At 36.4% G+C, this 24254-nt stretch overlaps 1 protein-coding gene across 1 annotated transcript in view; it reads right to left on the bottom strand.

The window, feature by feature from the left end:
• Positions 1 to 2158: 2158 nt before the first annotated feature.
• Positions 2159 to 24254, bottom strand: part of LOC148282261 (uncharacterized) — a 40304-nt gene continuing 18208 nt past the window's right edge. Inside the window, exons 3-10 of the mRNA XM_088225365.1 lie at positions 19501 to 19836; positions 16868 to 16976; positions 15307 to 15523; positions 13756 to 13938; positions 11927 to 12152; positions 11034 to 11179; positions 7176 to 7436; positions 2159 to 3380 (exon numbers count right to left, since the gene is read on the bottom strand). Of these exons, the coding sequence (XP_088081491.1) occupies positions 3183 to 3380; positions 7176 to 7436; positions 11034 to 11179; positions 11927 to 12152; positions 13756 to 13938; positions 15307 to 15523; positions 16868 to 16976; positions 19501 to 19836 (1676 nt within the window). The 3' untranslated portion in view covers positions 2159 to 3182. The remainder of the gene's footprint in view (positions 3381 to 7175; positions 7437 to 11033; positions 11180 to 11926; positions 12153 to 13755; positions 13939 to 15306; positions 15524 to 16867; positions 16977 to 19500; positions 19837 to 24254) is intronic.

Here is a 24254-nt window from a genome sequence, read left to right as displayed (position 1 = left end):
TCGTTTTGTTAAATTATGTACATATCTTATTTTGTTCCTTAAATTTAAGATAGAAAATAATAATGGGACAGGGATTTGACTTATGATTTTGAAAATAAAATTACAGTACCTATAAGTACTTTTTCATAGCAACTGAATTCAATTGACATATATTATGTTTGAAGTCCGAATCGATTCATACACTTTAATCGATGTTTTTAAGCAGTTTACCTCACTATGAAGCTAAAACCGACAAATGTCAAATGTGACCTATTCAATTGGCCCTACTGTAATTGTACATAATTTCACATCAATTGTGTAAAAATTCAAAAGAAATGAAAAAATTAAAACATACCTAACCAATAAAACGAAAAAGGATTTTCAAGAAACTAAAATTATATTCTTATATATGAAACATATTCCTCGGCTTCTTGTCTAGTCTTTTTAGCGATCCATTTATGGACTCGAGCTTTGAAAATATTGTTTTTTGCGTTTTTAAGTTTTAACAAATTTAATGTTTTTAGTAAAAAATCATAATTTAAAAATTCATGACTGATTCTAAGTTTATATATGATAATAGTGACAATATGCAATGGCGATTGGATTTTAAAAAACCTTTCTCCAGTAGTAATAATAATGCTTATAACAAGCAAATTTAGCCGGTCTTGTCTTCCTCGTAAAAATCATGTTCGACTGTAACGAAAAAATAATGTATACACAATTAATATTATGTATCTTTTTTGGGTGATACTGTGTATGTTGGATTTGATCCGACGTTTCGGCTACCATTGCAGGAGCCATCTTCAGGGAAAACTGTGTGTTTTATAGAGAAATGTATGTGTTTATGTCATTTGTACCGTGTCACAGTCAGCAGTAGGCACATTTCTAGTTTTGTAGGAAAGAATAATTATGTTTATGTACTAGTAATTTGTACTGTGTCGCAGCCGGCAGTAGGCACATTTCTATTCGTTTTTGTCGTATGTAGTGCTGGGAACCATGTATAAATAAATAATACACTGACACCCTGGAACAGCCTGGCCAGTGGAGTAGCTACCTACATCCATAAATAAAAATATATTGAATGTACCGTACCTATTGTAAAAACATTTTTTTAAACTATGTATTTGTATTTCATATTGGATTAAATAAACAAATAAAAATAAATAATGACATTAGTTTGACAGCTATCGTTCTAATCAAGCTGTATTTTATGGACTATGATGTTTCCTCATTACATATATCGTTATAACCGAATTCCACTGTAAGTTAATAAAATTAGTTGATCAATCAATAAAATAAGGTGATGTCGACCGCTAGATATTGGTACTGCTCTTTTAAATTGACATCTCTAGTCACCGTTAGAACGGTCGTATTGTTACGCCCACCGCATCACAGCATATCACGACCGCTAGATATCGGCACCGCTCTCTTTAAGTCGACAACTCTGGTCGCCGTTAGGACGTCCATCACGGCACATCGTGACCGCTAGATAACCGCACCTCTTTAGATCTGGCGCTATAAAAAAATGAGTATTCAGTATGGGGTCTATAACTTAAAAACCGGAATATGACACTAGATGTCAAAACTTGTGTATGCGCGTAGCAAATCATTGACATGCGTGTCATTTTGAAGCTCTATTTATAAGCTGTCAAAATCAGTCAACAATGTTTGATTTGCTTGTGCGGATCATATTTTTTTAAATCATGGAAAATTGGGAAAAAAAACTAAATTGGCGGGAAGTTTTTTTGAGTAATGAATAATTTTTGAGAGTCAAAGACATCAAAAATTGGCTCGATTCGTTCTTTGATTCAAAAGACCAGTTTTTTTGGATGGCGTCCACAAATTGCCAGCAAGTTGTAGTAATGTTATTTAATATTTAACTTTTGTACATAATGTTATTTGCACATTGATTGGCGAGCTTATTGCCAAATGGCAATTTCTTCCAACCAACCAATAAAATAATAATTTTATTTTTATAATTCAAGTTACAGAACATATTCAATAGAAAATAAAGATTAAAAAGCTTATATGTGAAAATAGAAATAAACGCATTTGTTTATAAGTTACCTTAAATCAAAACTATTACTCAATGGGAAAAGGGAAGAAAGAGGAAAGAGGAAAGGAGGAGAGATTAAGGAAGAGAAAGGAGATGCTTCTTTAGATGCAATTTAAACAGAGATAATGTAGTAATATCTTTAATGGTGGATGAGAGATGATTCCACAGTGCAGCCGCATGGACACTATATGAGTTAGAGAAGAGAGAGGAATTGTGGATGGGTATCAAGAGAGTACCTTGAGAATTAGAACGAAGAGGTAAACCGGTAAGTAGGTTATAATGTCCGATGGGCAATACTTTGAATAGCAGAATTGTACAAATTTCCTAAAAAAATTCCAGTTTTTAAGTTATAGACCTAACATATTATACACGGAATACTTTGTCTAAATATTCAAATATTAGAGTTCAAATTTGATCGAATAAGTAATGACTTCGGTAGGATTTTTGCTACAAGTTTCATTTAATTACAGCGTAGCAAAATGGGCCTTAATCTCATTTAAATCATCTAATCATTTACACGGTGATCGCCTATAGCCACCACACACGTAAATCATGAGTTTGATTTCTGACAAAGTAAACACGAACCATAATGTACTTTCAAAGCAATTTCCCTCAGGGTCTAAACTGACCAACTTGCCTTTGAGATACGCATCGATTAGCGTACAAATTCAGTGAGTGCCCTTTGCACCATTTGACGCGATATCTACAAATACAATGTTATATTTTCATTGTAATATTTTATCTCATCATCTATTTATTTCATTGTGAAATTTTAAAATTTCCCTCGACATGGAAATCGATCACGTTGTCTTCGAGGCGCGCAGCAATCAGTGTACAAATACAGTGCCTCATGCACCATCTGATACGCGTAGGAACAATAATATTAGACAGATTAAATTTTAATAACATTATATTAAAATTTGAATCGGTTCCGTCCCAGTTGGGCGCCATTTTATATCTGTCTATTTTGTCCTATAAACCATCTGATTACGAAGCAATCGGCGTGCGAATTCTGTGCCCCATGCACCATCCGCGCGCACGAACAATAATATTATACTGATTAAATTTTAATAACACGATATTAAAATTATAATCGGTTTGTCCCCCAGTCGGGCGCCATTTTGTATCCAATCGCCGTCCATTTTGTTTAGTGGCTGATTGTGCTGATGGACGGCGGGGATTCGACCTTGGTGACGAGCAGCGGTATGGTGTCGGTGGACTTGCTCGGCTGCTGGGTGCTGTCGGCTATACTGCTGGGGTTGTCGGTGGCTCCGGACCACGCGGTGTCGGCCTCGAAGGGAATGTACGGCATCACCCGGGTCAGGCGGAAGTATATAAACGAATGCTGGAAAGAATAAAATCTCATTTATCAAGACCAACATATTCTATAACACAAAAAAGTAGCCAGAAATTAAATGCACGCAATGATCCATGGAAAGAAAGATGCTCGGTGTATGTCTAAGAGTCAGAGTAAGAAATTAAGAAATAAGGCGCCGAACCACAGTCGTGGATATCATGGATCGTGCAGCGAAATTGAAATGGCAGTGGGCAGGACACTTGGCGAGGAAAAATGATGGCAGGTGGACACCCAGAATAATAAAGTTGAGACCGTGGGCAAACAAAAGAAGTGTTGGAAGGCCACAGAAAAGATGGGTTGACGACATTGCCTCCATTGCCGGTAAAACGTGGATGATGAAAGCGGGTGATAGGAAGAGATGGAAACGTTTGGAAGAGGCCGCCATCCAGCAGTGGAGAGAATAAGGCTGAAGAAGAAGAAGAATAGCATATTCATTTATTTATTTAATAAACGCCCAAAGAACTCTTACAATACAAAGTTAAAAGTACATAAAGTATTATAGAAAACTAGCGAACCCGACAGACGTTGTTCTGCCCGAACGTTGGCTTGCCTGCTTTTAGCTTAAAAAAATACTTTTCATTGATAAATAGATACCTAGGTACTGGTTTATGAATGAATTCCAAAACTCAAAATTATTAATATTCAAATGTTTAATTATTTTTGCAAATGTCAAACTCGGCTCTTCTCACCAACGGGGGTACACTTTATTCATAAATGTAATTTTTTTAAATGTATTATATGTCAGTTAATATTATTTAAGTATTACCAAAAATCCATAAAAAAATAAATGGGAAGAAATTATTAGGAATGTAAGGAAAGAATCTGATTGGGATCTATAAAAAGCTAATGTTGTTTGTAAACATTCAAAAACAAACTTTTTTAAACACAAAAAAAACAACATCCTTCCATTTTTTAGTATATGCATTCTCGTCGACCGTAACTTCTAACTTTTTTTAAACAGATTCAATTGAAATTATTTATATCTACGAACACGCGCAGCGCAAAGATCTACATTTCGCTGAAAACCGCACGTAAATCGGTAAAGCCGTTTAGGAGGAGTTCAGTGACATCACACGTACAGAAGAATCATATATATATAAAGATAACAAAAATAAAATCATAACTATTACACTCAACACATAATTCATTCTAAAAAAAAAAAGAAAAAGGAAATAAAGTTAGAAATTGAGGGGATGGCCATTCCATGGATATTTTTTTTTTATATGTTAGTTGCATTATTCTTTTACCTTGCTTGTAATGTACAAGGTTTATATTTACTTCAGAGCGATAGTTATTTATTTGTTTATTTAAAAAAAAAATATATATATATTAAATTTACTTCAATGAAAAACTTTATTTAGTTATTTTATGTAAGGATCGGTTAGATGTTACGGCTGTGACCTGTTTCAAAAGCTTCTCCGCATTTGCTCCAGTGACGAGGAAACCACAGAAAACTCGTCAGGAGAAGGCGGACCGTTGTAATTCATCAACAGATCTTCCGATCCACTTGGAGAGTGTTCGGCATTTGGTGTCCTGCTATCATTGATACCTTTTATTGCCATCACCATATCTGTCATATATATTGAACCATACTCTGACATCTCTCCAATCCTCGATAAGCTGAGACATCTCAAGACTAACGATATTCTTATTGGAGGAGACCTCAACGCTAAAAACGTTTGGTGGGGTTGTACGAGAACAGATCGAAGAGGGTAGGAAGTTACAGATTTTTTCTCGGAACTAAATCTGCATACCTTAAATAATGGCAATCAGCCTACTTTCAATAACTACCGTGGAAACCGTCACTTAAAGAGCGTTATTGACTTGACATTCTGTTCCACTAGCTTATTAGACAGTGTTGATAAATGGAAGGTGGAACCCAACTTTAATCAACTCAGTGACCACAATCCTATTTCTCTCGAAATTTCTGCTAGAACATGGAATCCTACGGATTCAAAAACCGCCATTTACAATACCAAAAAAGCTATTTGGGAGAAATTTTCTAAAGACATAAAATGCCAACATAGGAATCGAAAAATAACAAAGGAATCATTTTCCGAATGTAAAAACACGCTTGACTTGGAAACAAAAATTGCCAATTTGATGGACATATTAAGTGAATCGTGCAAGGCAAGCATACCAATTAGAAAACTTTATAAAAGGAAACCCTGCCCATGACGGAGCGTCGAACTTGACAAGCTTAAAAAAATTGCGATAAAATGTAAACACAAGCTCCGGAACTCAGGAAGAATAAGAAGAGAGACAATAACACTTCCTGAGTATTTAAAAGCAAAACAAGATTACAAGAACGCTAGAAAATGCCAAAACCGAGTCATGGAAAAGACAGGGAAACCGCTTGGACTGCAATTCACATTAATTAATCAGCTATCCTATCCATCGACGGCCATTCGATGGATAGGATAGCTAATTAGATAGCAGCAGGAGTGGTGTGGCTCAGCTAAATTATTAGCTGATCTGTGGATGCCCACTAGGGGAGGGGAGAATGGTGGGTGAAGCTTGTCCTGTTGTACTCCCACTGGAACATGTGTCGGAGTCCGGTGGTCCTCGTGGGTACACGAAAGTTTACCAGGGACGGTAATTTTGGGCAATCTATTATGGTGCATATCACTTTGCGCATTAGAGTGAGGTCAGCAATTGTCCTTCTGGTGGAGAGCAATGGCAACCTCAACTCGGACATCAAAGTTTGGTGGCAAATTTCGTTTATAGGTTTACCCTTTTTGAACTGTATGTAGTTTAAAACTTCCGCTGAACTCTTCGAGGTTAAAAGAGTCGCAGTTGTACAAAGGGCTCTGGACTGACGATTTATATTCCGGTTGTGATTGGGCCAGAGCACAATACAAAGATTTTAGTGAATTGATGCTACTAAAATTTGTTGTATTCTGGACAATGAAGCCCAGCATCTGCATAGAATTATTAGCAATTGTCATTTTATGGTGGGTAAAGGTTAGCTTTTCATCAAAAGTTACCCGTCATAGTCTCATAACAGAGATGGAGAACATTTTAGAGGTGGAATATGGTAGTCTAGGAATTTGGAAGGCTGATGACCTGTCTTTAGTTGGTTTAAGTGGCCACATTTACACAGTTTGATGCGGGTGAGATTCATCTGATCATTTTGTAATTTTTACACTTCTTCTTGGACCAGTTGGTTTGATCGACAATAATATGTAGAGTATGTTAAAATGTTTGTCAATGAGCTAAAACCTTTATTGATGTGTTGATCTAGAAATAAAATAAGGTAATTTATCGTCGTCCTGTAAAAAGAGCAAAAATGACTTTTTTAAGTAAGTTACTCCTGGCTGACCTAACCTCGACTCCAATCCCAAGAGATGGCGTTTGTATGCAGTAATGTGAACCAATCATAAAAAGCTTCATTCTTCATTAGACGCATGTCAAAATTTCAGCCATTTTTGTTTACGCATTTACAAGTCACAGCGGTGAGAAGCAACCGACCTTCGTGTTTTTTTTTAATGGAAAAATCTGAGGTTTCTCTGCCTCCGTATTTGTCAGACCTGGCCCCCAACTCATAGCTGAAACTGAGGCCTTTTTTGGAGAGCTTCCGAAGAGCTGCTTTTTGGATAGAATGAAAAAGTTATAAAATCATTGGACTCTCCGTATCGACTTTAAAGGAATGTATGTTGATAATTAAACTGAATTTGGCCAAAAAAAACATGTTCTTGTTTAGCATTTGATCCACCTAAAAGTGTTCCAGCATTGCATATTTTGCGAGTGCACGCCTTAATATTCCCAATCTGAATATCTTACCATGCTGCACCACAGGAAGGCAAAGACAAAGGGAGGCAAGGGCTGGTTGGCGTTCTCCAGCGCCACGACCCCCATGAACCAGAACACGCAGAACAGCGGCTGCAGCAGCAGCGCCGAGTTCAGGCACTTCCGCATGTCCCCGATGCCCTCGGGCTCCGCAGACTTCCACGAGAGGTTGTCCATGGACAGGGTGGAGAGGTCCATCTTCAGGCTGTCGTTCCGGTACAGAGAAGGCTCGCGATGCTCCAAAGTCTCGAGGATCTGTGAAAACATCATTTTAATATAAATCCATTTAGACATAAGATTTTTTATCGAGTAAATACTCTCCTTTAACTCTACTCTGCCATTTCGCCTTTATATCTTCACTGGAGCTTTCTTGGAGGACCTAGCAGAATATAGAAGCGGATTTACAACCCGCTAGTCACCATTGCAATGGCATCACTAAAAAAACTGTCATATAGATCGCGGCAAAATTGTTCCCACTTTTATAACCACTTTTTAAACTATCTTTTTATAACTTTAAATTTTTCTATTGTTATGTTTTAAACATCGCAATTTAATGATATTAAAATTTTATTGTTTCTAAACGTTTGTCAACTGCGTATCATGATTTGTACAAGTCAATATGACGTTTTTATTCCAATGAAAACTAAGACTAACCCTAAAGGAAGACACTTAAACAAAAAGGTCAATTACACTGCACCTGCTTTGAATTTAGGTTAAAACAATAATTTATCCTTTATTAGTTGTTTACCTGTTTATATTCTTCATTCGCGTGATACACGCGGTGGCGCGCGGACCGCGGTATTATTACGACATAATTTTGGCTTTTTTGACACATCAAATGAATTCCGAAATTTTTTAAGCGTAAAACCGGGGTGATGAAAAATGTAAAAAACGTTAATTGGGGGGAATATTTGTATGAGGATGTATGAAGAAATAAAGGTCCTGAACATTTCAGTGTAAAAAGCGGGAAAACGCAAAATTGAGGAACATAAAAACGAGGTTTTACTGTAAATGCCTTCCTACAAAACGCACCACTTGCTTAGTTTAGAAGATCGCCGTCTATATATATATAGTTGGATAATTTATATATCGCCATTTTTGTGAAAATCACCTCAAGGGCGCTGTACAATTAATAAATATCCGAGTACGTCTTGCAGCCACAGAGCGCATGGACGGTTGGGATTCTAGTTCCTCGTTTTCAATTAACACTTTGTATCCCGGAGCCGTGTAAACATGTGATTATATAACCACGCGTTGTGTCCCGGTCCCGTGTTTTCACGTAGTTTACCAGCTGTCTAAAAACGTGCATTTTATTGGCATCTAGTGACTTTTATTAGTTCCTTTTTTGCTGCTGTAAACTGCGTGAAAACACGGGACCAGCACACAACGCGTGGTTACAACCAAGTGTTTACATGGCTCCGGGATACAAAGCACAAAAAAAGGAGTGAGACCCTGTATATGTGCGAACATTGCAATGTGGCTCTCCATAAAGGCTAATGTTGGCAAAACTATTATACAAAAATGACTAATTAAATTGTCTCAAATAAATATGAGAAGTTTCAATTGATTTAACTCAGAATTTTCATAATTATGACACTTTTAAGAAACCTTTCACAAAGCATCAAATTTCACAAAAATGGGCCGGGCACAGGGTAAATTCTATGTGTATTCGGCCGGTACTCAAAGTGTTAAGATCAATCAAAAATTATAACAGATAGGAGCTAGATAACAGAACGTCTTGCAGCTACAGAGCGCATAGACAGTTAGAAATTTAGCCCCCATTTACACATTTTAAAAATCGACAAATAAATTTAGTGTTTTAATGATACTAAAAAAAATAATAATAATATGAATAATAAAAAAGAGTAAGATAACAACACGTCTTGCAGCTACTAAGCGCATAGACGATTGGAATTCTTTTAGACCCCATTTACAAAATTTAGGTATTTTAAAGTTGATTTATGAAAGCTAGATAACCAATCATCGTGCAGCTACAAAGCGCATGGACGAGTGGAATTCCAGCAAAGTTAGAATGATATCAATAAATTTACAAAAAATAGAGCATAGTAGTAAGTTTGTCAAGTGTTCATGCCAAGAAGTAAGCGATAAAAAACTAAATAAATAAAGCACTGTATCAACTCCATGGTTAACAAAGGGAGATAGATGTCCGAAGAGAATCTTTTGTAGACAGCAGGTAGATACCGTCACCATGTGGCCCACTGGCTGCGGGAGAATTTCTGGAAACGCACGTGTGTAGACTGGGGGGCTATGCCTATTGTTCCAACGACTTGGTGTCCATTTTGGTCAGTATTATTTCATTTTATGAGACGCAACATTCCTGTTCAATTCACTTTTTACATGAATATTACACAAACGCGTGTATGGTCTACTATTAGATATGAAGGTCCTTCATGACATGCTTAGTGGACGCCTCGATAGCCCGGCTCTTATGTTGGAGTTATCATAAAATGCCCCCAAATACCGCAACCACCACACGTCGAGCTCTCTATTTCATATGCCAGCAGTTCGTACGAACTATGCCCAGAACTCTCCTCTTATACGTTTAGCTCGTGAGTATAATTTGAACTTTCCCCCTATGGATCCCTTTGATTGTGATAAATTAACATTTAAAATGCGCATTTTAAAACACACATTTTTCTCTCACACTTAGAAGTTTCTCTATTTCATATTAATAAAATGTTTTACAGCTAATTTTTCGTGTTTTATATATTTTTGACACTTGTGCAATAATATGATAATAAAGTCTTTTATATCTGGCATTAGGTGACTAAATATTTATATACAATAATATTGCATTCCTTTTTATCAAAAAAGGTTGTTACATGTGGAAACATGGCGAAGGTGTATAGTAGGATTTGCATGTTAGTAATTAGTGTCCTGTCATAGAAAAGTCGGTAACAACAAAAAGTCACAACGCTGCAGGAACGGCGAGAAAGGGTTGACCTGATAGAGACATACGAGATACTCAACAGCCACTATAGCTGCCCAAATTTGGGTCCCATGTTCGAGCTTAAACAAGATGCTCGTCTTCGAAGCCACAGTCTCAGACTGGAGAAAATGAGATTCAATCTAAATCCACGGAAGCATTTCCTGAGCAATGGGGTTGTTGATGGATGGAATAAGCAGCCACACGAGCTGATTTCAATGTGTCGTCTCAATGGGTTTGTAAAAATAGGTTGTTGAGGATTGGTTGGAGTTCCTACCCCAGTTAGAGATTGACAGAGAAGACACAAGATTGCTGTTTGATGCGTATTTATTACATGGCGAATAAGATACAGCACTTGGTTGTGTAGCGCGAGCGTAGCGGCGATGATGGGTTGAAGAGACTGCGCTTGAACTACACGCTGGAACTGTGTGATTTCGTCGACCTGGACTGAAGTGAATTGAACTTGTTGGGCTGACTGACTGGCGTTGCGTCCTGTGGTCTCTTTATAGACCACATTCTTTTATAGTTCATTTCTTCATGGTAGAGACGATGTGAATGTACTGCAGAACAATGCCCCCGGTTTAACGTGCAATACTGCAAGAGTTGCATTAAACGTATGTATTGGGTTCTATGAACCCCACAGATTCAAAAATGGACTAGATTTGTTTTGGAAAAGTTAAAGTGCGCCAACAACTAGCTTTCGTTAAAATAGATTTAAGCATATCAGCTTTAAGACATATCAAAAGTCAGAATGAATGTAGAGTAAGCGAGGTATGTATGCAAATACAAAGTGATGCTTCATTCTAACCTCTCTGCCTAACCCTGCGGAGAAACAGGGTGGTAATTTGTTTGCTTATTGTTAAAAAGGGATTCAATTATCGTGTATGTTTGAGTGCATAATTTACCTGTCCCGCTGAGCAGCTCCTCATCCAAGAGCTTCCCTCCGCAGTAGCCTGGTCCTCGAAGGTGCGAGACTTATTGTCGGCCGTCCCCTCCCGGCGGGAGTCCACGCTTGCCAGGGAGTTGGAGCTTGTGTATTTGCTGGCATTCCCTAAAATAGATGATAAATATATTCATTAACATTTATTAGGACACAAGTTGACATTGTTTGACACCATCGGATAAGTTCTTAGAAATGACAAACAGTTTATTCCTGTTTCTGACATTTAAAAGTTAAACCTCGTACAATGAGGAATTTCAGCACTACGGGAAATAAGATAAGTATAATAAGAACAATTCATCAAAATAAAAAGATTACAATAGTTATCCCAAAAAAGATTCATAATACCACTCCGGAAGGCAGACGAAGCAGAGGCAGACCGAAATTAAGATGGCTGGATATTGCGGAAAGTGACATTAGAGCAATTGACCTGACGAGCTGGAGAAGAGCCGCAGGGTGCAGGGAGGAATGGAGACAGGTTCTGGAGGAAGCCAGGACCCACAACGGGCTGTAGCGCCACTGATGATGATGATGAGCTTTGTTAAATTCTATGAATATTATGACAATAAATAATACTAACAGGTAGTGATATTGATAGTCTTGTGATTGATTTCGGTTTACGGGAAGCCATCCCACCAATCAGCAGAACTCACCGAAGTGACATCACAGATGGAGTAATTTCAAAATCAGAAAACTTTGTTTGATAATCTATTAACAAATACATATAATAATTGAAAAAACCACAGAAATTCCTCATTATAATTCGAACCTGATAAATGTTGAAAACATGGCTACCTCGGAAACCCAAACTCTGTTGCCGGTTGCCACAACAATTCATTAGCCGGAATCAATGCTCACCCTGCGTCTGAGCGGCCTTCCCCAGTCCGATCCTGGCGCGCAGCGACGACGCCACGCCCTCGCGCCTCTTGCGGCTGACGGCCTTGAGGCCGACCATGGCGATGAGCGTGTTGGCGACGATGAGCGCCGTGCCGGGCGCCATGAGCCCCAGCAGCATGCCCTTCTCCAGGGACATCCAGCAGTAGTCCTTCGTCTCGTAGCTCTCCATGGATATGGCGTAGAAGAACTGACAAAACATTCATTAGTAAATAAAAAAATAATCATTAGTAAAATAAACAGCCTCATCCTCGGGGGGCCGCTGGTTAAACCTGAGGATGTTAAAGAGCTCGCCCCCTACCTAAAAGCCCGATCCTTTACCGATCTGGGCTTGGAGGGGGAGATTTGACAAAATTTAAACTCTCGCCTTCCACACAGTAGCCTGGCTCTTTATAGACCTGGGCTCGGAGGGCGAGAAATATTCACGGTGACCCGTCACAATAGATCTTCACAGGTCTCAGTGACGTCAAGAGCTTGCATAGCACTGACCCCCCCCTCTAAGAATATAAGCTAACATTATTACATATTATTAACATTGGCGGCCTCCATGGTGTAATGGTCAAGACAAGGTTCCGAGTTCGATTCCCGGTGAGAACACAAAAATTTAAGGTGATTTTTCTCAAGCCTGGGTGTTTTGTGATGTAATTCACCACTGTAATTGGGCCTCCTGGCCTGTTGTGGTGCAAAAATAAAATAAAATAAATAAATTATATACTTTTAAGAAATTAGGTTTACATTCCTTAGCCAACAAATTTACTTGTGATATAAACATTTTTAATACAAAGATTATTAATTTTAAAACGTTCTTAAATGCATTGTTTAAAACTAATAATTAAAGTCGTAATTAAACTTTATTTTTCATGAAATTTTTTCTCAAATATTTTTTTGTACCATATATTATATTATTATCTTATATATACTTACTGTAAACTAATTTTTATTATTTGTTTAATTTATTAGTATAATTTTTTTTTGCTCATTAATATCAAGTTATTTCCAATTTGCTTTTCAATTCTACGATTTTCTTGTTTCCATTTTTTCTTTTCTTTTTTACTATGCGAAGTTTCACTTTTTATTTTTATCATCATCATCATTCCCTTTCCGCACCTAATGGTGCATAGGTAACTGCATTGGTACACCAATCGCAGCGTTTCTTGATCATTTTTGTTACATGAAGGTAAGGTGATCAGTCTTACGCTTCAGTTACCAGTCCAGGGACTATGAAATATTCTAGTGTGAGAACACCCTCTTTAAATGAATACTTCATATCAACCATGTTCGGAATCGAACCCGAGACCTCTTGCATGGCAGGCTAACGCGCTGACCATTACACCACGAGGCCGACAATTTATAGTGTTGTTTATTTTTAAAATTATTACTTACTGTGTTTGTACTTACCTGTATAATTTTTGTAAATGCCCCTTGGGCGTATTGTAAAATTAAATAAATAAAATTATACATTATATTTCATGATTTGTTTGTAGGGATTCTAAGGTTAATTTAGATTTAATCTCAATCGAGCTCAGTGCTTTTAGAGCTGCCTGACTGTCTAAGAGAATAAAAATACTTTTGATATTTTATTTGCGCAAGTTTCTTTTGGCAAATAAATTATTCCTTTAAAAATGTATCCTTTATCAATTAAAAATATAAATTTTTCCGAAATCTCCAGGTCTGCCGTTTTCGAAAGGCGCTAGCCCTTTCAAAAATGTATACAGATCCTCCAAATGCACATTTCGTACCAACTTACGATGTTTTCGTTGTACCCAGGATAAATATATCAACAAGTCTCTTACCAGTACGAGAACGGCCGGAACTCCATACGCGAACAGGTAGTTGTATCGCAAGTTTGGCACGCAACCTTTGGTCACGTTGTCGGATATGACGTAGCAGTAGACCGTGATCCACGACGCACACACGAGGTGCATGTAATGCAGAAGCAGAGCGATCACTTCACATCTCGTCTGGACGGCAGTGTCCTGAAAATCACAGAAATATAACGATTTGCAAATTTATATATTGTCAGGGGTAATTTAAAATTCTGTATATGCATGTCGTAGCCGGATTGTCAAGCTGAATATAAAAAGTGAAATGTATTTATTTATTTAGCCGAAACCCTCACAATAATGCTGTAGTGCGACTGAATGGTCAAACAATCGAGAGAGTGACTAACTTCAAATACGTCGGCAGTCAAATCACTTCTGATCTGGACCCAGATAGGAAGCAGAATGGAGATAGCGAGATCAACATTCAATGGCATGAAATCATTTCCCTGCAGTGAAAGTCTTAGTTTAAAACTGAGACAGAGGACGGTCAAGTGCTATGTGTGGTCAATACTGCTCTACGGGTGGTTGCGCGAGTGGTTGATGGGATTGAATGGTTTGTGGCTGGATGGACCGCCAGTGGATGAAGGTCCACCTATCCTACCCATCCTGTGATCTCCCAACTTACAATGTTTGTTATTCTCCTCGTCTCTATGGCCATAGATAGCTACGGTTGCTTTGGGAACAATTTTCCATATCCATAGCAACCAAAATTAACAATCACATTTTTTCTTCTTTTTGATAATCTCTGTCAACTACCGCATGTTCATAATTTTATCTGCTCGTCCTATAATCATCTGCCCACATCTGAACATTTTTACATCATCTGACCGCCTGATCTGATTCATCTTTATATTTTGCAAATAACTATAGTGAAAGTGCCATGTTCACAAAAAAAGAAAAAACTACACAGAAGCCAGGACTTGGAGATAACATCCGGATTCCCGTCCCTGATTCCCTTTTCTGTCTTCCTAAAGGTAGGATTTATGTCTGCTAAAGTTTGTTTGGCCGCATACTGTTCTTTTGCGCATTTCCATCTCTGCGCAACGCATCTTTTATTTCCCCGCAAAATTTTACACAGATCAACGATTCAGTCAAATAATACGCAAAATTATAATCGCCACCCCAATGGGTTTAAAACATGGACTCTCAAGGTAAACTCCATGAACCAATTAGAGGCTTTTGAAATGTAGCTTAACCGGAGAGTGCTGAGAATCCCGTGGACATATTTAATGACCAATGTGGAGGTGCTGAGACAAGCCAGTGCCGAAAAAGAACTACTGTCCACAATAAGACGGAGAAAACTCGAATATCTGGGCCATATCATGCGCGGAAGCAAATATGCGCTTCTACAGCTAATCATGATGGGGAAGATCGAGGGAAAGCGTGGAGTCGGAAGGCGAAGTGTGCGGGGTTGAGGTTGTTCTAGTTGGCGCAGGACTGGAATTCCTACTCTAGAGTGATCGCAAACATCGGGGAGACCTGATATGGCACAGAAAGAAGAAGTTAATTAAGTACGCTCACCTGTACGCCTACTAGTAGAGTCACATTCGTGACGAGCAGCGAGCAGATCATGTTCATTTCCACGGGGAACATCTTGCTGGCTCTGAAGCCCTTTCTCTTGAGGAGCGTGTAGGCCGTGGCCAGGAGTATGAGAGCGCTTACTCCAGCCCCGCCTACTACCGGTGAATTCCATCGTCCTGAACTGGTAGACCCACCGCGAGAGCCGTAGTAAACGTACCTTAGAGAAGAGTAAAAAAATAATTACTATTAATATTTAAAGCATTAACTTGGTGGTCAAACATTTTACTAAATGCTATTAAATATTTGCATATAACCACTTACCGACTTTTCTATGTCTACCGGTTTTGAGACGTACCCTTTCTCTTCATCAGGACACCAATCAAACCAACATGCAAAACCCACTATACACCTTCACCATAAACCTATTAAGCTCACCCCCCTTCCTCCATCCCCTCTACCTTTTTCCAACTATTTCTCAAACAACATTCATAATCTAATCAGTGCATGTGCTTATTAAAATGAATGTCGTGGTGGTTTTATATTTTTGTGCAACAACTATGGTGAAGGTGTATAGTGGGTTTTGCATGTTGGTTTAATTGGTGTCCTGACGAAGAAAAAGGTACGTCTCGAAACTGGTAGACATAGAAAAGTCCGTAAGTGGTTATACACAAATATTTAATAACATTTTTTACTGATTTTACTATGTTTTTTGTTGTATTTCACTAACTTTTACAATGTTTTTTTACTGTATTTTTACCACGTATTTTTAATTTGCTTTTTAATGTATTTTATTGTGTTTTTTACCATATTTTTTACTGTATTTTAATATCGTTTTTCATTAAATTTTTTGAAATTTTTCTACTATTTTTTAGTATGTTTTTTACTATATTTTACTGTTTTTTACTATGTTTTTTTACTGTATTTTACTTTGTTTTTTGTTGTATTTCAATAATTTTTACAATGTTTTATACTGTATTTTACTATGTTTTTTACCATATTTTTTACTGTATTTTACTATGGTTTTTTATTAAATTTTTAGGTTTGTTTTTTACTATTTTTTAGTATGTTTTTTAAACTATATTTTACTGTTTTTTACTGTGTTTTTTTACTGTATTTTACTATGTTTTTTACTGTATTTTACTATGTTATCAACTACATTTTACTATGTTTTTAGTTATATTTAACTAATTTTTACAACGTTTTTAACTGTATTTTTACCATGTTTTTTTGGTATGTTTTTGATTTTATTTTATTCATACATTTTTCACTATTTTTAACATGTTTACTTCCTTTTTCTAAAAATATTGCTTTTAATCATTTGTATTGAGTATTGTTTTTATATTTTGACTGTCTTAGAACAGAGTAAATAACCCTAGTTAGACAGTCAAAGCAACTTTGTGTAAATGAATACTTTTCTGTTAATAATATGATATGATGATAAATATACAAAAAAAAAATTGCTATCTATCTATATCTAAAAATCTAGACAGCAAAATATATAATTAGTGTAAAGGAAGAGAAATGCTATAAATGAGTAATATTTGGAATCTGCGATACATACTCGACGCTGTCGATGCGGTCGCGTTCACGCAAGTCGCTGTCTGACAACCAGTTGCTCGGGAGGTCCACCTCTGGCAGGATGTCGGGAGAAGAGGACTGAGTTATATCGTCTGGAAATATCGTTTGCTTATTTAATTACAGTGAAATAGATGGCTGAAGGAGTAGAATCAATTTTGAAGATTGATTTATTTTTACAGTACAATCACATAGTTGTTTAGTAAACAAAATTAGACTTAATTCTAATGGACCAGTGAAGTTTCCATTTATTTTTTTATTTTTTAATTAATAAATTTTATAAAAGGTACATGTTTTTTTTAAATTCCATACATATCTATTTTTACACATCTAGTAAATATTATCACTGTAACTTTCCAAAAAAAGAGACTAACTCGTGCTTGGAGAGTGACTTACGCTATTGTAGTTTATTTATTGTGTATGCGGACAATTGGTAGAATTCCATATTTAATTTGGTAATGTATCCAAAATAAAACAAGTTTATTGGATTATAATTCTACTTTATTTTTAATAAAATATACAAACTTGTTTGTTTGAAAATGCCCTAACAAGACGAAACGCGTCACAATATACCCTTTGTATATTTTATAAAAAATAAAGTAGAATTATAATCCAATAAACTTGTTTTGATATTTTGAGTTTGTCCAAATTTTTGCAGACAAGAACTGGATTCAACTCCCTGGGGAGCCGTTTATATTAACATATTACAACAGAGATGAAGAACATTTTCACTTCACTTCAACTTCACAAACATCAACAGATGAAAGAATTGAAGGAATATTGATGTTCAAATATAGGCAGAATGGTGAATGTTACACAGTGTGTAAAGTGGCCACTTAAACCAGCCATTGACAGGTCATAAGCCCTGTAGATGCCTAGACTTCTATATTACCTTCTCTTAAATGTTCTTCATCTCTGTTGTAATATGTTAATATAAACAGCTCCCCAGGGAGTTGAATCCAGTTCTTGTCTACAAAAATTTGGACAAACTCAAAATGTTGTTGATAAATTACCTGGTCCATGAAGAAGTATAGAAATTAAAAAAATAATATTTTCAGGCGTTGCCTAGTATGTAGGTGAAATAATTCAATTGGATGAATCTCATCCGCATAAATAAAGGTTTCAGCTCTTTAACTTCACAAACATCAACAGATGAAAGAATTGAAGGAATATTGATGTTCAAATATAGGCAGAATGGTGAATGTTACACAGTGTGTAAAGTGGCCACTTAAACCAGCCATTGACAGGTCATAAGCCCTGTAGATGCCTAGACTTCTATATTACCTTCTCTTAAACTTGATTTATTTTGGATACAATACCAAACTATTGTAGTTGTTTATTTATAAGCGTTTATATAATTTTGAATATATGAGTATATGAGAAAAAAAAAACCCAGAATATATAAAGAAAAATTTGTAAATTTGTATAATGGAATCTAAAGAATTTTTTTTGAACACGTGTAAACACTGCATTTAATTTTTATTTAAATCCCTACAGAGATGAGGTAGAATTTTTTCAAATTCAGGATTATGGATATTCGAGCGTTTACAGGGCTTATGACCTGTCATTGGCTGGGTTAAGTGGCCACTTTAAGTACTACAACATTCCCCATTCTGTGGGGATATAAATAAAAATATATACCTACTCCCCCTTGGGAGAAAATCCAGATTTGTGTGTGTACAAGTACACGTACCAAAAATAACGTACTGCATTTAATGTTAATTAGTATGGATGTGTTATTATTTTATGTTTTTTTCTTTCAATATTCTGTGGTTTTTTTTCTCATATACTCGTATATTTAAAATTATATAAACTCTTATAAATAAACAACTACAACAGTGTAAGTCACTCTCCAAGAACAAGAGTTAGTCTCTATTTTTGGAGAGTTACAGTGATAACATTTACTAGATGTGTAAAAGTAGATATGTATAGAATTTTTTAAAAACATGTACCTTTTATGAAATTTGTTAATAAAAAAAAAAAATAAAAAACATTAAGCATAATAGTAAATTTGTAAAGTGTTTATGCTAAAAAGTGGTTAGGATATATAGGAGCTAGATTACAGCACGTCTTGCCATATTATATTACGTGCTAAGGTCCCGTCACAATAGACCTTCACAGGTCGCAGTGACGTCAGGAGCTTGAATTAAGAGGTCCTCCAGGCGAATTGAGAGGACCTCCTGTTGAATTTAGAGGACCTCCAGTTGAATTTAGAGGACCTCCAGTTGAATTTAGAGGACCTCCAGTTGAATTTAGAGGACCTCCAGTTGAATTTAGAGGACCTCCAGTTGAATTTAGAGGACCTCCAGTTGAATTTAGAGGACCTCCAGTTGAATTTAGAAGACCTCCAGTTGAATTTAGAGGACCTGCAGGTGATGTAAGAGGACCTCCTGGAGAATTAAGAGGACCTCCTGGAGAATTCAGAGGACTTCCACCTGAATTAAGGGGACCTCCGACATTTAGAGGACATCCAGGCGAATTGAGAGGACCTCCAGGAGAACTGAGAGGGCCTCCGGGAGAACTGCGGGGACCTTTGGGAGAATTAAGGGGACCTCCAGGAGAATTGAGCACCTAAGAATAAAGACCCCCACCTCTAAGAATAAAAATTAGAATAAATACCATTCTTGTCGGATTCGAAGACCATCATTTCTGGATTGGGGAAGATTGCCGCGTTCTCCTCGTCATTGTCATAGATCAAAGAGCTGAAGTTGCTCCTGGCTTGCTGCAGGGAGTAGTCGGAGTCGTAAGACGCGAAGTAGTCTTCACTGCGGGAGGTGATGTCTTCGGGGGGGTAAACGTTCTCCGGATTGGACCTGAGTATGTGGGACTTCTTCACTTTTGGCCTGAGGACGGCCGCGGCACTTTTCCTGGCGCCGACAGCGCCAGAGCGCTTTACTTGCTCAGGGTGGGTGACGGGAATCTCCGACTGAGGGAGGGGTTTGTTCGTGCTCGCTCCTGAAAAGACAAATTGACAGTAAAGAAAAATAGTTGATGGCAAAAGTGGATAAAAAAAATTTTTGATCCTCAACACAAAGACAACTTAAACAAATATAAACATTATTTAATATTTCTCTTCAGGCTGGAAATTCCAAATTCCCTGAACTGTGGAAAATAAGCCACTCAACACCTTTATTTAAATCTGGTGGCAAGTGTTGTGTATTAAATTACAGACCCATTTGTATATTATCTGCCATTCCCAAACTATTTGAGAGTATGGTATTGGATAAAATCATTGTAAATTTCAAGCATTATATCCATTGACATGGATTTATGTCAGGACGATCAACTACAACCAATCTTTTACTATATGAAGACAATATATGTTGAGCCTTTGAATCTTATGCACAAGTTGATTCAATATATACTGACTTCTCAAAAGCTTCCGACAAAGTTAATCATAAAATGTTATCTGCAAAATAAAAATCTCTTGGAATTGAAGGAAAATTTTTGAATTGGTTGAACATGAACAACTCCCTAGGGAGGAAATCCAGCCAGTCTGCAAGCATTTGGACATACTCAAACATAGTTGAATTACTACCTGGTTAAAGAAGAAGCATAAAAATTGGAAAATTGTTTTCAGGCGTTGCCTAGTAGGTGATTTGGTTCAGCCGGATGAATCTCACCCACATGATAAAGGTTTCAGCTCTTTTACTTCACAAAAGTCAACAGATGGAAGAGTTGAGGAAATGTGGATGTTCAAACATGGGCAGAATGATGAATGTACACAGTGTGTAAAGTGGCCACTTAAACCAGCCAATGACAGGTCATAAGCCCTGTAAACGCCTAGACTTCCATATTCCCTTATTTAAGGTATTCTCCATCCCTGTTGTAATTTGTTAACAATTTGTTATATTTAGATATTGTTTATCAGTTGTATGTGAACACTACATGCACAAATAAGTAAAAGAAGTTATATTATATATAGTTAAATAAATGCGTTAGATTTGTAAGCACTCTGACATTTCATGAACACATAACACATGGCCTACTACTCGGTTAAAGTGTGCAATCTACTTCCATTATCCATAAGGACAATAAGTAAGTACTCACAATATAAAATTGCTATTAAGAAATGGATAGTGGAGGTGGGTTGCGCACAGATCGATGAGTGGATCAAGCCAATATTATTATGCTAACTTTGTTAAAAAACTAATTTAAGGCATATTTCACATTTCGTAAAATGTTTCCCTCGGCACGGGACACCCCAGTGAGGGAACATTATTCTGTATAAAAAAAAGAATACAAACAATTTATTAATTTAATAAATTTATTTGACAGAAACAAACAATCGACAATGATATAATAACATAGAAAATATATGATTTAAAGACAGACCAGCGAAGTTTCTAAATAAAAATCATACATATTAAATTGTGGTACAGCAAAAGGGTGTGTTTGTGTGTATTTGTATGAGAGTAAGTGTAAAGGTGAGCGTGTGTGTATTTGTGTGGGAGTAAGTGTTCAGGTGCGTGTAAGCGTGAGCATCATTAATGGCAAGTGGGAGCGTATCGCAGCCAGAAATAATGAGTCTTAATTTATTTTTAAATAAATTAAGGGGCATGTTAAATATATCAGTAGATGAAAAAAAAGCATTATAGTTTGAGCAAGAGCGATAGAGGAAAGAGTGTTGTGCATAGTTAGTGCTACAGACTGGCAGATGGAATAAATACTTATTTTTTGTCACGCGAAAGATTAATTTTGGAGGTAGGTGTAAAGAGTCTACTTTATTATTTGATAATTTATATAAATAGCATAATTTAGATATAGTGTGTCTATTTTTATGGTTAAAAATTCATTTTCTTTTGCAAAACAGCTGTAAGTGCAAAGCGTTTTTTTTTTTTTTTTTCGTTAAACATTGTCAATCCTTTCAATGTTTGTTATGTATCTTTTATGGAAGATAAGGTGATCAGTCTTATGCTCAAGGCACCAGTCGAGGGACAGTGAATTATTGCAGTGTTAAACCACCATTAAAAAAAATCACACCCACCCTGCCAAGAGTTGAACCTGGGACCTCAAAAATGGTAGTTGAACGCGTCAACCGCTATGCGCCGAGGCCGACTTATCCCGACTCGATTTCGTTTTTCAGGATTTTTACCCGAGAGTAACCATCGAGTCGAAAACGCTTGAACAGGGTTCTATTTCACACACAGAACTGTATTCTTCATCTGCCTGGACACGGACTTACAAATAGGCATATACATTAATCATTTTTGATAAACTCCACAAGGAGAAAAACCCAGTTTTAGTCAACAGTCAACAGACACGTTTCGTTTGTGAAGTTAAAGAGAAACACCAACAGATGGAAGAATCGAAGGAATATAGATGTTCAAATACAGGCAGAATGGTAAATGTAACACCGAATGTAAAGTGGCCACTTTTGTTGCTCTTTCATAATAAGGAATATTTTTACATATTTTTATATTTTAATTTCCCTTTTTAATTGCAATAAAAAAAAGAAAATACCTTACAATCTTTTGCAGAATATTTTCTTTTCTCTTTCTTATGTAACACAAAAATACTATAACTGTCTATTTATCATCATCATCATTCCCTTTCCGCACCTAATGGTGCATAGGGCACTGCATTGGTACACCAATCGCAGCGTATCTTGATAATTTATTTGTTACATGAAGGTAAGATGATAAATCTTACGCTTCAGGTACCAGTCCAGGGGCTATGAAATATTCTAGTGTGAAAACACCCTTTTTAAATAAATATTTCATATCAACCACGTCGGGAATCGAACCCGAGACCTCTTGCGTGGCAGGCTAACGCTCTGACCATTACACGACGAGGCCGACTCTATTTACTATAGGAGCAAAAATTCATAAACATTTCTTGTATATCCACAAACAGACCATGCCTTTGTGGGATTTTTGTTTACTCTTTTTACTGTCAATATGTATTTCATTGCTATGTAATTATCCTTTATTATTTTAATACTCTGTTTTACCTCTTATGTATATTGTAAAAAAAACAATTTAAAAACCAGCAAAAGACAGGGCATAAGTCCCGTGGATGCCTAGACTTTTATATTCCGTCTGAAAATATCTTCATCTCGGTTGTTATAGGTTAATATTAACAGCTCCCTAGGGGGCTAATTCCAGTCCTTGTCTACAAGAATTTTGACAAACTCAAAACATTGTTGAAAAATAATATTCTTTTAAAACTAATATTTTTAAAGAGGAAATAGAAAAATGAATAAAATTAGTACAAATTCAATATCTTTATGGCTTTTGAAAATATATATTCTAGGAATATCTTGGCTTTGTAATTTTCGAGTGTGTGTGTCATTGAAAACAATTAAAAAGCACTTATAGGCCTTAAAATATAGCTTGATTAAAATGACAGCTGCCAAACTAATGTCATTAGTGATGGGAAATTAATGATCACTGATTAAATCGACTTTATCAGTTTTTTCATGCAAACATGAAACTCTGTTTCCGAAAATTGATATAAAAACGCAAAAACAAGCCTATTATAGTGTGTTCAAGACAATTATTCACAAAAAAATAAGACATTTATATTTTTTTCATGAACAACATCAAAAGAATTATTTTTTTATTCGATCAATTTACATTGATCAATTTGTCCCATCTCTAACGTTTTTGCAAAATGATTTAAAGTTTATTTTTGTTTTTTTTTAGTTTTAAAGCAGATTTTATATATTTATGTCGACATATTACAACAGAGATGAAGACCATTTTAAAGAAGGCAATATAGAAGTCTAGGCATCTACAGGACTTATGACCTGTCATTGGCTGGTATAAGTGGCCACTTTACACACTGTGTAAAATTCACCATTCTGCCCATATTTCTATATTGCCTTCATTAAAATGTTCTTCATTTCTGTCGTAATATGTTTATGTTAATAGCTCTCCGGGGAGTTGAATCCAGTCCTTGTCTACAAAAATTTGGACAAACTCAAAATATTGCCGATATTTATGTTGATTTATATGTCAAGCATTGTATTAAAAAAAAAAAAATAACATGCTAGATGCTAATGATTTTTCGTGTGTCTATACAGGGTGTTCTTTAAATCCTGTCACATCCGATACCACGATGATCAGTAGGGGCAAGAAGACATATAAGCATATTTAGAACGCAGAATGGTTTTAAAAATAAAAGATTTAAAAAAACAAATGGTTGCTTACTTCTGCAGGGGAGAAGCGAGGGGGGCATGGCCATGTGGTTGACGATGTATCAGACTCCCGTCTCCCCTCTCCTCGCTTCTCCGTGGCAGAAATAAGAAAATATTTGTTTTTTTTATTTTTCTTATTTTTGTAAATTTTATTCGTTCTAAAAAAAATGTTTTATGTGCCAATATGTCTTCTTGGTCATACTGATCATCGTGGTTTCAGATGTGACAGGGT

The sequence above is a fragment of the Micrasema longulum genome, unplaced genomic scaffold (genome assembly GCF_059751315.1).
Source record: "Micrasema longulum isolate JH-2025_06_02 unplaced genomic scaffold, ASM5975131v1 h1tg000348l, whole genome shotgun sequence".
NCBI lineage: Eukaryota > Metazoa > Arthropoda > Insecta > Trichoptera > Brachycentridae > Micrasema > Micrasema longulum.
The sequence above is the reverse complement of the archived record's forward strand: the minus strand, read 5'-3'. Positions and strand labels throughout refer to the sequence as shown.